We start from the raw sequence: 13,212 nt of genomic DNA, 5'->3' as shown, positions 1-13,212 counted from the left end.
CTGATGCTACTAGAGGGGCCTAGCAGTGTTTTAAGTTCTAACAACTGGGTACAGGCAAATCAGTCTCAAACCTCAAACACACAAAATGAAACATATCATTTCATGTACCTATTTTTGCAAATTAGGTAGAGATTATTTTATTTTTATATCACTAAATTCAAAACAATTCAAGCCATAAAGGTAACGATTTCTTTGTGGGCTCTTGTCTTCAGTTTTATCATTTTGCTCTGTATCCTATTCTTGTCTTTTAACAGGTTTTATCTGACTTCAAACTTTTCAGTAATACTTAATGAAGAGAAATTTTAGCTCTGGGAGCAAATGAGACATGTCTGAATTTTTCCATTTAAAATAACGGACCATTCAAATAATAACTAAATATTACATGTCTATTTTAAAACTGCGTATTTTAGGGGCACCTGGGTGGCTCCATTGGTTAAGCATCCAATTCTTGATTTCAGCTCAGATCATGATCTTAGTGTTATGGGACTGAGCTCCCTGTCTGCTTCTCTCTCTCTCTCTCTCTCTGCTCCTCCTACTCATTCATGCACACACACGTTCTCTCTCCCTGAAATAAATAAATCTTCCTAGGGCGCCTGTGCGGCTCAGTGTGTTAAGCCTCTGCCTTTGGCTCAGGTGATGATCCCAGGGTCCTGGGACAGAGCCAGTGTCAGGGTCCCTGCTCAGCGGGGCGCCTGCTTCTCAGTCTCCCTCTGCCTCTCCCCTGTTCGTTCCCTCTCTCTCAAAAAAATAAAATCTTTTAATAAAAAAATAAATAAATAAATCTTTTTAAACAATGCATCTTATGTTAAAAGTTGACTTCATTAAAATTTCACAGGATCAATATCAAGAACACTACTCTTCAGACTTAAACAGTAGATACTTTGAAAGTCTTAAATTTGCCAAATTAAGAAATGCCCTTATTTCTCTGGTGTTTTCTTTTACTGTAAAATCTAGCAAAGTATCATTTAAGTTTCATTATGAATCTTTATAGTATATTCTCTTACCTTACTAAAATTATGTATCTTCAAAAGGATGATACTCTTGTGAAATAGATCTACTAGAAAATCTAACTTAAGTTACACCAGTCAATTATACTGTATTTTTCTATGCTTGGTTGTTCTATAAATGACTCCATTGTTTGTTGGCCTATTATGTGCCAGGAACTGTCCCTTGTACTTTTATATATTAATATTATTAAACCTTGCAACAATTCCATAAAGTATCATTACCCTTTCTATATTAGGTCTACAACATTTTTCTGATATGGAAACCGGGCTCCAAATTTATAAAAACCTACCCGAGGGTTGATCTATACACAAAGGCCTACCTTCCCAGTCTTTCATAGTCCTTCAATGATCAAAATCTTTCATCCATTCACTCATTCAGTAAGCATGTACTGATCGCCTACCATGTGCCCAAGCACTATGCTGCTCAAGGAGGTGACAGATCTCCTCAAGATACTCACAGTTTAATGAGAAAGACAAAGACTAACAGTGAGCTATATACATGGAAGGTATAGCCTTGGGAGAAAGGCAAAACCTCTAGTGAAAAACAGAAGAGACAAATCTGGGCTGAGATACAGGAAAAAATTGTTACCCAGAATATCAACATTAGCTTCTAATTATAGAGGGTTTTCAGTGTATCAGGTACCACAACACTGCAAAGCAAGACTTTTTTTTTTTTTTTTTAATGACATCACTGCTACAGTCATGCTTGAAGTAGGTTCTAATATCAGCTCTGTTTTAGAGAGGAGGGGAACAAAGCTCTGTAACTACTCAAGGTCACACAGCTAGTAAATGTGTGGGCTAGAATTTGAATCCCATCTGTCTAAAACTGAAGTGTAAGCAGTGGTAGTCTTAACCTCAGGCAATTTGTCTGAGGAGAACACTGGGACAGAGGTCAGATAAAGAACTCTGAGGAGAATGATGGGCAACTGAGGAGCCAACAGGGGATAAATAAAAAGGACCACAGGCCAATAGAGAGCCCCATTTCTTCCTGATACACTACAGGGTGCCCGTCCATATCCCCAGCCAAGGTAAGGCGAGGTTAGCTTATAATAGATGGTGGAAATAATCTTTCAACACAAGGAGAAGTCATCCTTTTCTTTTAATCTCTGGTATAAATATCTCTCATCAAATTCAGATTTTCACTTGCAGATCCAAACCTCAAAAAAAAGAGCACTTTCACCTAATCCCCAATACCTACACTCATCCAGGGCTTCAAGGGAGAGAGTGGATCGGATCCCTCAGACAGGGAGCTAAGGCCCTGGTGTCTCCTCCCCTTCAGACCCACAAGGATGTAGATGCAAGAATGGAGTTTGGGTGTGCTCCAGTAACAAGGTGGCCGGGAGGTCCTCTCTCTGAGATACAAGGTCATTCCACGGGGTGCCTCGGTGGCTCAGTGGGTTAAAGCCTCTGCCTTTAGCTCGGGTCCTAGTCCCAGGGTCCTGGGATAGAGCCCCAAGTCAGGCTCTCTGCTTGGTGGGGAGGCTGCTTCCTCTTCTCTGCCTACTTGTGATCTCTCTCTGTCAAATAAATAAAATCTTAAAAAAAAAAAAAAGAAAGGTCATTTCCAGTTCTGAAGATGTTTAAAGAATGAGGGGCCGAAACTGACTGCCTGTACACACATGGTCAAGAACTAGAATGTGGGCAATGGGAAGGATGTAAAGCCAAATGGGTTTTTCACGTCAGATCAATGATCACGCCCACCACAGACCACCTCCCTGCCCTCCCTCCAGTGAATGGCAAACATCTCTGAACGATCTTCCATGTTTCCAATTTCAGGAGTAACAGTGGAATCAGGGAGAACCCTGACCACTAAAAATCTCCTCATTGATCTTCCTCTCCCCTATTCTCCCATGATATTCAATTCTTAATAAAAACGATTTATTTCTTACTTAAATGTCTCCTTCCTCATGTCTTGTACATACAATTATCTGATGACACATGGGAGCGCACATACTTTGGCAAGAAGTGCCTGACAGCAATTGAGCAAAAGGGATAAGCTACAGGTACTACCGATGGAAAAAACAATTTCTACCTTTACGAGCCATTTATTGGGAGCCCACAAAGTAACAGCCCTTAGGATCTTTTGCTAAGATTCCCTGAAGGAGTTTCCTCCTGAAATAGGTTTCCTGGAATTCGGAAAACATTGTCAGTCTGCTTGAAGATGGGGGAGGGGGGCACACACAATAATTATCTCTTTGCAGAAAGCACATGCTATTCTTCGACTCCTTTATCTTTAGGCACCTGTGTCTGCAGCACAGCTGCTGTCACCGTCATCCTTAACCTGACATTTAGTGGGCAGTTTCTGCACAGACGATGTGACCCGAGCAATACAAAATGCAGAGCCAGTGTGTAGGAGGGAGGACTGAGAGATCACAGAGGTGAAGAGTAGCCACTTTTTTAAAGACTTTACTTATTTATCTGACAGAGAGAGAAAAAGAGAGAGAGAAAGCACAAATAGACAGAACAGCAGGCAGTGAGAGAAAGAGAAGCAGGCTCTCCACTGAGCAGGGAGCCCAATGCGGGGCTTGATCCCAGGACTCTGGGATCATGACCTGAGCCGAAGGCAGACACTTAACCGACTGAGCCACCCAGGTGCCCCAAGAGTAACCATTTCTTAGGCTGAAATTAAAATAAAATGAGGTGAGATCTTTAAAAAAAAATGAAAAAAGTAGCATGTAAATACATGAATTCATTAAGATGGTGACATTGTAACTGCCACTTGCAGAGCATTGAGTGAAAAGCCCCACATGGCACTACACAGACACTTCGCATCTTCCTAGCAACCCTACTAGGCTGAAGAAACCGGCTCAGAGGAGCCAAGCAACTTGCCTCCGGTAATAGATTCTCAATGTCAAAGCCAACCACAAACTCGTCTTCTGACCGCTGGCCATTCCACTCCCTTGGCCCTGCTCTGCATCAATACTGCCTTCCTGTAGTCTGCCTTCCCAGCCCCTCATCAGGGATTCACCTTCCACCCTCCCTCCTTAAAATCTCCTATTTCCCTAGGTGGCATCTCCGACCAATGAATTTACATGGTTTCCTTACTACTCGTCTCACTTAGAAACAATGGTGGGTTTTGCTTATTCTAATTTTTTTTTTTTTTTTTTTTTAGAAAGGGGATCTTATCTTTTACACAAACTTAGCATCCAGGGCTTGTTTATTTAATCAGTAACAGCAGAAAGAAATAAAACAATATAAAAATTAATGCAACAGTTTCAAATCATTATATAAACAAACTTTTAAAATAATGTTAAGGGATGCCTGGGTGGCTCAGTGGATTAAAGCCTCTACCTTCTGCTCAGGTCATGATCTCAGGGTCCTGGGATCGAGCCCCGCATCGAGCTCTCTGCTCAGCGGGGAGCCTGCTTCCACCTCTCTCCCCTTGCCTGCCTCTCTGCCTACTTGTGAGCTCTGTCAAATAGGTAAGTAAAATCTTTAAAAACTAAAAAATAAAATAATGTTAAAAGTCTGAGTTTTATACGTGAGAAGGGTATATAATGTTTGCTTACAATTTAGTGGGGAATCATTTTTCTTAAAAACTAAGCACAAATCAGAAAAAAAAACAAAAACAAAAAAACGCTTAAGGCTGTGTCTAGGTGACGCCGGAGAAAGGTTTAGCCATCATTTTGTTTGTGCCAAGCCGAAGATTATCTTTCAAATATCTAGGTAGAAATCATAAAAAATTCAGTTATGTCAACACAATCTTAGTTTATGTAAAACAAGCTTTATAAACAAGCCTATAATTCGCCTAATTGCACTTCGTGAAAGAACATCTATTTGCATGACTGACCTAGGGCTGAAGTACTGCCAAAGTTAAAATTAAAATTATAAAAAAGATAATTTTAAAGATCAGTATCCTTTTTCCCTCAATTTCAAGGATTTGTATTTTTAAATAATGTGGGAAATAGCAGAGTTTCAATATCCTAGATGAAAAGCATTAAATATAAAAGCCACATCTGGACTTCACAAAAGAATACATTTTCCTTCATTCATATTTTTAGCTACTGAATAAGTTGCTGCAGCAAGCTTTTTCAGTGAGAACTCAGACATGTAGCCGGGGCAGTGATAAATACCACAGCAGAGAAACTTGCTTATTAACCCCTCAACCTGTCTTCCATGCAAACATTCTATATGATGTTCTGGCTGAGGAGTATCTGAATAGCTTTTTGATACATAGCCACACTATTCCATTCTTGATGTTTTCATCTAGTATTCTTTAAACTGGCTGCTTCTTGGGATGGATACTAATTAATTTTAGTTGCAGTATTCTAGAGCAAGGCAAAACCAAAGGAAATGCAATAATGGCAATGATGATAATGACGTAAGACAATATGTTGATTGTATTAAATTCTCACCATCTCCATCTTTATATGGGAGCTACCAATAAGTTGAAGTACATTTCCTTGGTTGAAGTTAATTGGAAACGATGTTTTCCTGTTCTAAAACTGGTGATTTTTGCACAGACCCCACCCTGACTACACTGCACCAGAAGCAGATCAAGCTTTAATCTTACAGCGTACAAAGCTTCCATTAAAATCTAAAACAGTCCCTTAGCAAATGTTTATTGAGTATCTACTATGTGAAAAGCATTACAGTACACAGGCTGTGAAGTAAGTGCGTACCACCTCTCCCTTTAAGACTATATAAGCTTTGGGGCGCCTGGGTGGCTCAGTGGATTAAGCCTCTGCCTTAGGCTCAGGTCATGATCCCGGGGTCCTGGGATCGAGCCCTGCATCAGGCTCTCTGTTCAGCAGGGAGACTGCTTCCCCCTCTGTCTCTGCCTGCCTCTCTGCCTACTTGTGATTGTGCTCTCTATCAAATAAATAAATAAAATCTTAAAAAAAAAAAAAGACTTATTGAATCAGCTAGAATACAAAACACAAACTGGTAAGTATGATAACAGATGAAAACCTAAAGTATTAGCTACTTTTATTAAAATATAATCATTTTACTCTAACCTGCTATAACTACCCACTTTGAAAGTTTAAGACCATTTTTTAACCTAAAGCTAGATTATGGGATTCCTAATAATGCATTATAATCTCCCTTCCAGAATGTCAGAATTTAAATAGCATCTCTGACAGAAACCTTCACAGGAGCTTTTGGTCTAAATTTACTGATTTCTAAAAGAAAAAAAAAATCTACAGCAATCAATATATGTGACTATTGCAACCACTTGAGGAAAAGAAAGGGTTGTGAGTGTGGAAGTCTTTTAGAACTGTGTCTGTGTCAGATTTAGAGAATGACTGGAATTACAAGAGGAGATGGGAAACATTTTAGAAAGCAATTCTTTGACTTGAAAGTTAAAATGCAGAAGATAAATTGTGACTGAGGGTTTGAAACTGAAAATAACAGGTTTATATTTTTTTAAAAGGGGGCAAAAACACTGAAAAGAGAAAGGCTTTAAGGATCGTTTGCTTTGTTTTGTTTTGTTTTGTTTTGAACTGTCATTCTACTGGTAGAGACAATCTTCCCCTCGCCATAGCAGATAAAGACAGCCTCAAAGTTCATTTCATCAAAGTACCACATTTAGGAATACTCAAGACACATCGTTGTCCTAGCCCCACCCACTTACCTATTTCTGATCCTTTCCGAGGCCATTCAGGTGTGGCATCTGAAGAGTCCTTTTGGCAAGATTACAGGCTTTCTCCTTAGTACCACCAAGGACCCTGGTACACATCTTGATTACAGCAGTAATCACAGACTAGTGCAATTATCTATCTGTGTATCTGCCTCCTTCCCAGATAGTGAGGTACAGGAGGTCAAGGACCCTGGAACCCAGCAGAGTACCTGATATGGACAATCAACAGAAAATAAGGGAATCTCAAAGTGACATAGAAGAGAATTCTACGAGGGCCATAAAACCACCAAGCATAATGTTAATCAAACTGTTTTAAAACAGCAATTCACTTATTGATCTTTCAACAATGATCTGCTTGGCTTCTACCAAAGAGCAAGCACCATTGGAGGCACAAAGGGCATAGCTTCGAACACAAAGCATGCAAGACACCTGCCTTCAGGAAACTGGTATGTCAAAGGAGGATGAGAAAGCGAACATTTTTTTTTTTAATTGTAGAAGTGAATGTCTACAATGTTCAGGATATTCTGCATGATCTCTAGAAGACCCAAATGACCTAGTCCTCAGTGCCCAAGAAATTTACACTCTAGCTGTGGGGATAAAGATAATCAACAACAAAGACAAAATACAAAGTGCGTGCTAAAAAACAAAACAAAACAAAAAAGTGCATGCTAATCGTGTAGAACAGAAAAATAAGATGTGTAACAGTTTACTGTTGGGCACTCTGGGCAATGAGGATCAGGACTAGCTTTCTAGGTTTTTGACAGGCTTGGAAGAGAGTGAGCCACTGAAATACAGAGGAGCTAAGTCTGGTATTAGCAAGGAAGGGAAATGGTCTGAGCCAAAGCAGAGGAGAAAAGTGTGAGACTTGCTGGAACAACAGAAAAGTCTCCCGCTCCTGCACAGCTGCCACCACTTGCCACCTGATCACTCAGCTCAGGTCCAAGAATCCAGCTGTTTGCTTGTGGCCTCAGAGAGGTCACCTCTTTCCTAAACTTTCAGACCACTCCTTTCTACTCTCATGGCCACTGCAGGCATTTCCAAACGTGACTACCAGAAAGGCTTACCTCTACCACCTCACCTCTCCACCCCACTTTCCAACATGCTGCCAGGGAGATTTATCTTAACACAAATTTGCTCCTATCACTCCTTTCCTTAAAATCTTTCAGGTCCTCCAAATACCAAATCCTTAAAACATGCAGAATATTCTTTATGGTGTGGTCCCTTCTTGCCTCCCTAGCCTTGTGGCTGTTCCCTTCTACCACGGGCAACTCCATGGAGCTCCTGAGTTTCCCTCTGCCCTCCCTGCCACTGCATCTGCCTGGTCCTCCAGCGCCCAGCCCAGCAATCTCTGCTGGGAAGCTGCCTCCCGCACCTCCTCCCATGGCTGTGTACGCAACTCGATAATGGCACTTACTGCAAAGGGCTGGTTCCCGGCCCCCACCTCTCCGCAGCCAAGGGGTGCATTTTACTCATTTTTAGTAAAGCCCCACACCCAATCTTGCACCTAGCACAGAAGGGTTGCTCAGTTAATATTGATCTAGGATCAGATCTTCAGGTGATTAAACAAAGTTTGTAGGGATAGAAATTGTGCAGTAAGTCTGTGTAAAAATGTGAGATTAAAAAAGGAGCCAATAAAGACACTTGAAAGATACAGCTGGACCATCAGAACTCAGAGGTAATGGGCCTCTGCCCACAACGGCCCTCCCCTCCCCTGCCCCGACCCACAACCAATGACTCAACCATCAGCTGTGGGGATCAAAGAGTAAATTCTACCATAAACAGATTGGGAACCCAAAGCAACCAACCAAGCATCTAAACAAACCTTTTTGCCTGAACCATCTGACTTATTCCTGATAATTCCCTCCTTTTTTTGAGAACACTTTACCTGTCTCAGCAAAGTCTGAACCACAGAAATGCAAAACCAATCAATCAATCAATCAGCACACTATAGTACCTACATTTTGGCTATAAAAGATGTTTCTATCATTTTCTACATAACAGGGAGAAATGATGGATTTTATTCACTGACTAATGGGGCGGCGCAGGGGAGCCCATGGGAGGAGTCCTGGAGGCAGGCCAGCCAAACACGCTTTTTTTGCACACAGGCACACAAAACCTGTCTGGACACATGCTATCTACCAGCATCAGTGCAAAAGGGCTAAAAGCCACATGTTTCCTGCCCCTACTGCCCACCTGTCACACCTGCATTTGGTTGTTGGAGCTGATTTAGAAAATAAGGGGTCTTTTGCAAAAATATTCTCGTGCCAACAGGTCGCCTCATTCAGAAACCTTTGGGGACAATTTCTGGTGGCCCTGAGCAAAGTAAATAAGGAAAAGATGCTCATAATAAGATTACCATCTCTGAATCTCTGGTCAGGTTCAGGCCAAACAAGGAAGCAAATCTTTACACATAAAGCAAAAGTAAGCAGAAACCCACTGGTGGGGGGGGGGGGGGATGCCCTAAATCCCAGTCTACTACAGGGCACCCTTCCATGTATGTACATAAAACATGTATATCCTACAACCGGGGACCACAACTAGTTTAAGAAGTTTTTCTTTTTGTGTTTTGCAAATTATCTGGTGATCAATGTTTTACCCAGGAACTACGTCAAAAATAACTCTACTGTTCTGAATGACAAAGTTAATATTCACAAAGGAATTACATAGAAACCTTCGGTACCTGAGTGGATTTTAAATTATACAACTATTGGTAATGACAATCCAGTACTAGGAGAAATATGATAGTCAACAGCTTTAACATAGCACTACATTATAAAACAAGAGGCACAGGTGGAAATTATCATCTTCATTTCACTAGAACTTCCTCTTCCATAGTTGAAAATTATAATTATTTTGTTAAAGGCTATATACCATCAGCCTACTTCTGCTAACCTTTAAAAAGACTTACTACTTTACAATGACATAAACTTTCTATTGACCTGGTAAACATTTGTGCTTATTATAAAATCAGTGCAACCCACACTGAACTTGTATAACAACCAAAGACTGCTGAGATAACAACTCCCTGACATAAACTGTTGAGCTGACCCTTAGAGACAGTAAAGTATCAGTATCAGTAGCTTATGGAGGGAAGGGTGAAGGAGGAGATATTTAACTTTTTATTAAATACAGTTACAGTTTGACTCGATAGAAACAGCATAAATTACATCTGTAATTACAAAAAAGAACCTCCTGCCACACACTTAAGATAAATTTTATGATGCCTCATCTGGTAAACATAGACTAGACCAAATTAGTTTTCTATCTAAACTGAGATCTACTGATGACACAGCAGAACAAACAAAGCTCAGAGTCTCTAGCTTACTTTGATTTCCATTAGGGTTTTTATCCTTATTTGTTTACAATACTCAACATAAACAGTAACACCTCACCATAACAGACAAGGGAGGGGGCTGTGTTCAGTCAGTTAAGCAACTGCCTTCAGCTCAGGTCATGATCCCAGGGTCCTGGGACTGAGCCCCCCACATCCTGCTCCCTGCTCAGTGGGGAGTCTGCTTCTCCCTCTGCCCTTCTCCCTGCTCCTTCTCTCTCTCTCCCTTACTCTCTCTCTCAAATAAATAAAGCTTTTTTTTTTAAAGTATATTCCTACAAAACAGACTATGCTACTTTATTATAACTTTTTAAATTTACATTTTTATGTAATCATGATTTACCAGTAAAGCCTGCTAAATAGTAGTATTATACGTTATCTGACAGCTGAGTGACCAGGTGGAAAATGGACTAATAATGCACACAGGTCTTGAAAATCAGAAAGTCTGGGTTTGAATCCTAACTAGTTATACAAAAAGCTAGGCAGATAAACCTGTGAGTTTCAGTTTTCTCTCTAACAAAAAAAAGACTACTACTGGCTCCCTCCATCTAATAAATTGTTCTCAAATGAATGAAAAGTAAAGCTAAATCATGAAGTATAAGCCCCTCTATTCAATTTGTTCCCGGTCAACAAGAAAGTTATCTAGTTCTTTGGGTGTTAATGAGCAGTGCCTATAATAACCAAGATATAAAAATAACTTAATTGTCCAAGTATAGATGAATAAAGATGTGGTGTGTGTGTGTGTGTGTGTAACCATCACCACCACCACCCAGTCCCCTCACCACTTCCTCACCCTTGCATGTGGGCAACGGAATATTATTCAGCCTCGAGAAAGAAGGAAATCCTGCCATTTAGGACAACATGGATGGCATCTGGAAGGGCATTATGCTAAGTGAAGTAAATCCGACAAAGATAATTACTGTATATCACTTACAGGTGAAATCTACTACTACAGATAAAGTCATTTAGAGGTGAACTCATAGAAACAGGAGAATGGGGTTGGGGGGAGTGTTGGTCAAAGGCACAAACTTCTGGGTACTTCAGTGGGTTGAGCCTCTGCTTTCTGCTTGGGTCATGGTCTCGGGGTCCCGGGATCCAGGCCCGTATGGGCCTCTCTGCTCAGAGGGGAGCCTGCTTCCTCCTCTCTCTCTGCCTGCCTCTCTGCCTGCTTGTGATCTCTGTCGGATAAATAAATAAAAATTTAAAAAAAAAAGGGCACAAACTTCCAGTTGTAAGACAAGTTCTGGGGATCTACGGTACAGCATAGTGATTATAATTAATACTGCATCCTGTACTTGAAAGTCGCCAACAGAGTGGACTTTAAATGTTCTCACCACAAGAAGGAAATGGTAATTATGTGAGATGATGGACGTATTGGTTAAAGCTATGGTGGTAATCATTTTGCAACATCTAAGCATATCAACTCAGCACTTTATAAACCTTAAAGTTAGAAAATGATACGGAAACTATATCTCAATACAGCTGGGGGGAAAATGATAAAAACCACCCCTAGCTCCTAAAATTAAGTTACTTCTAAAGTTATCAGAGAAAAATAGGTCTTGAGGACAAGAGCAGGAACTGTTATGTTTTAAACTGATTTTGCTTGCAGGAAACAGACTCAGAGTCTCTGCGCAGACCAGCAGGGTAATTAAATTGCCAGTCTCCTGGAGGGACCCAATGTGTCCTTCCCTGACAGTGATATTCTCCTTCTCCTCCAGTAGTTTTCCCCTTCCCCACCTCCTCCCTTGCCTCTTGTTTGTTTTAATGGTTGTTCTACTCTTAAACAGCTCTCCCTGCTTTCCGTCTACAACTTCTAAACATTTTAAACTCTAACTGGAAATGGTAACACCCAGGCTCGGCTTCCACCCCCCACCACCACCACTCCTCACCACCACCTCCCAGTCTCGCCAAGCTCCAGGGGCCCTCTGGGCTTGTAGACACGTCCGCAGGTCCGCCGGGACTAGGGTTTACTCCTCCAATCACGGCCCCGGCGGGCTCCGCGGCTGACAAAAGGATCCCGGGCCTCCACCCGCGGCCACAAATCCGTTCCCCGGGCGCCCCACCCAGCCCCCACCCTCCCTCCCAGAGCCGATCCTTTCTTTCACTTTACAGCGGATGCAGGTGGGTCACACCCCTGTTCTCCGAACCGGGGCCGGCTCCCCTCCTCGCCGCACTCCGGAATCCCCAGAGCAGGTTCGAGGGGGGAGGAAATGACCCAAAAGTTGCTGCTTCTGAGTCAAGACGTCGGCGCGCGGAGACCTCCCTGTATCTAGCATGACTGTTCCGAGGCTGCGGCTGCGGCCCGCCCGGACGCAGTTTTCGGGAGCCCGTGCGCGCCCCGCGCCTCCCCGGCCTTCCCCCGGGCGCCGGCCCGCAGGCAGCTGAGGCTCGAGGCGGCCGCATTGCGGCCCCGGGACCGCGGCGCCGTCTCCCTCCTCCCCGGCCGCCCGCGCCCGCGCCCCTCCGAGCGGCCGAGGGTTCCCGCAAGCCGCTCCCGCGGAGGGCGCGGCGCCCACGCGCAGTCCCCAACTTCTTCCGGCGTCGGCCCACGCCGGGGAACCCCTCGCTCACCGATGTCCCCGTCGTCGTCGTCCTCCTCCTCCTGGTCCATTTCTAGCAGAACGTCCCTGGTCATCATTTGCATGGCTCCCCCGGAGGGCGGTTCCGAACTTGGCGCGAAGTTGGGGGGTCCCGGGTTCCGGAACGACGCGGCTCTGGCTGGGCCCTGCGTCCGGGCGGGGACCGCGGGGCGCGTCTGGCTCCCGGCTCAGGGGCTGCAGCGCCCGGTCCGCACTCCTGGAAGCCCCGCCGAAGCGGCCGCCGACCCGAGCCCTGCGCCCAAGACAGCCACTCGCCACCGGAGCGGGGCCGGGCCACTGAGCATGCCCAGTGAGAGAGCCGGGCTCGCTGCGGAATGATTAAACTTCCCCCAGGTTTATTAGGCTCCCAGAAGGAAGTCGGGACGCGAGCCGGAGCAGTCGGCGTTCGCGTTCTGCACGCCAGTGACCTCGGGGAAGGCGGTGGCGAGAGCACGCGGGGGCGGGAGTGGACAAGGTTCCCCAAACGTTGCCTCCAAACGAGGCAGCGCCCTGTTCTAAGGTCATATATGGACAAGTCCTGGGGCTTGCTTTCTTTGACATGTGTTACTGCAGAGGGGGAAAAACACCGCAACAGCTCAGGTGGAGAACCCTGAAGGCGAGCACGTTTGAACCATATGTAAAGGCTAGGTGGAGCCCATGGAGGATCTTCAACCATCAATTACTCTGACCCCAAAGTGAGGGAACGTGTATTCT

General features: G+C 43.6%; 1 protein-coding gene across 2 annotated transcripts in view; it reads right to left on the bottom strand.

The window, feature by feature from the left end:
• The window catches only part of ANO6 (anoctamin 6), a 187,894-nt gene extending 175,076 nt beyond the window's left edge, over positions 1 to 12,818 (bottom strand). For both annotated transcript variants that reach the window (XM_032347961.1, XM_032347962.1), the window contains exon 1: positions 12,491 to 12,818. In XM_032347961.1, coding sequence (XP_032203852.1) covers positions 12,491 to 12,563 — 73 coding nt within the window. In that variant the 5' untranslated portion in view covers positions 12,564 to 12,818. The remainder of the gene's footprint in view (positions 1 to 12,490) is intronic.
• Between the last annotated feature and the right edge of the window lie 394 nt (positions 12,819 to 13,212).

This window comes from Mustela erminea, chromosome 6 (genome assembly GCF_009829155.1).
Source record: "Mustela erminea isolate mMusErm1 chromosome 6, mMusErm1.Pri, whole genome shotgun sequence".
NCBI classification, from domain to species: domain Eukaryota; kingdom Metazoa; phylum Chordata; class Mammalia; order Carnivora; family Mustelidae; genus Mustela; species Mustela erminea.
This window is presented reverse-complemented; position numbering and strand designations above follow the sequence as displayed.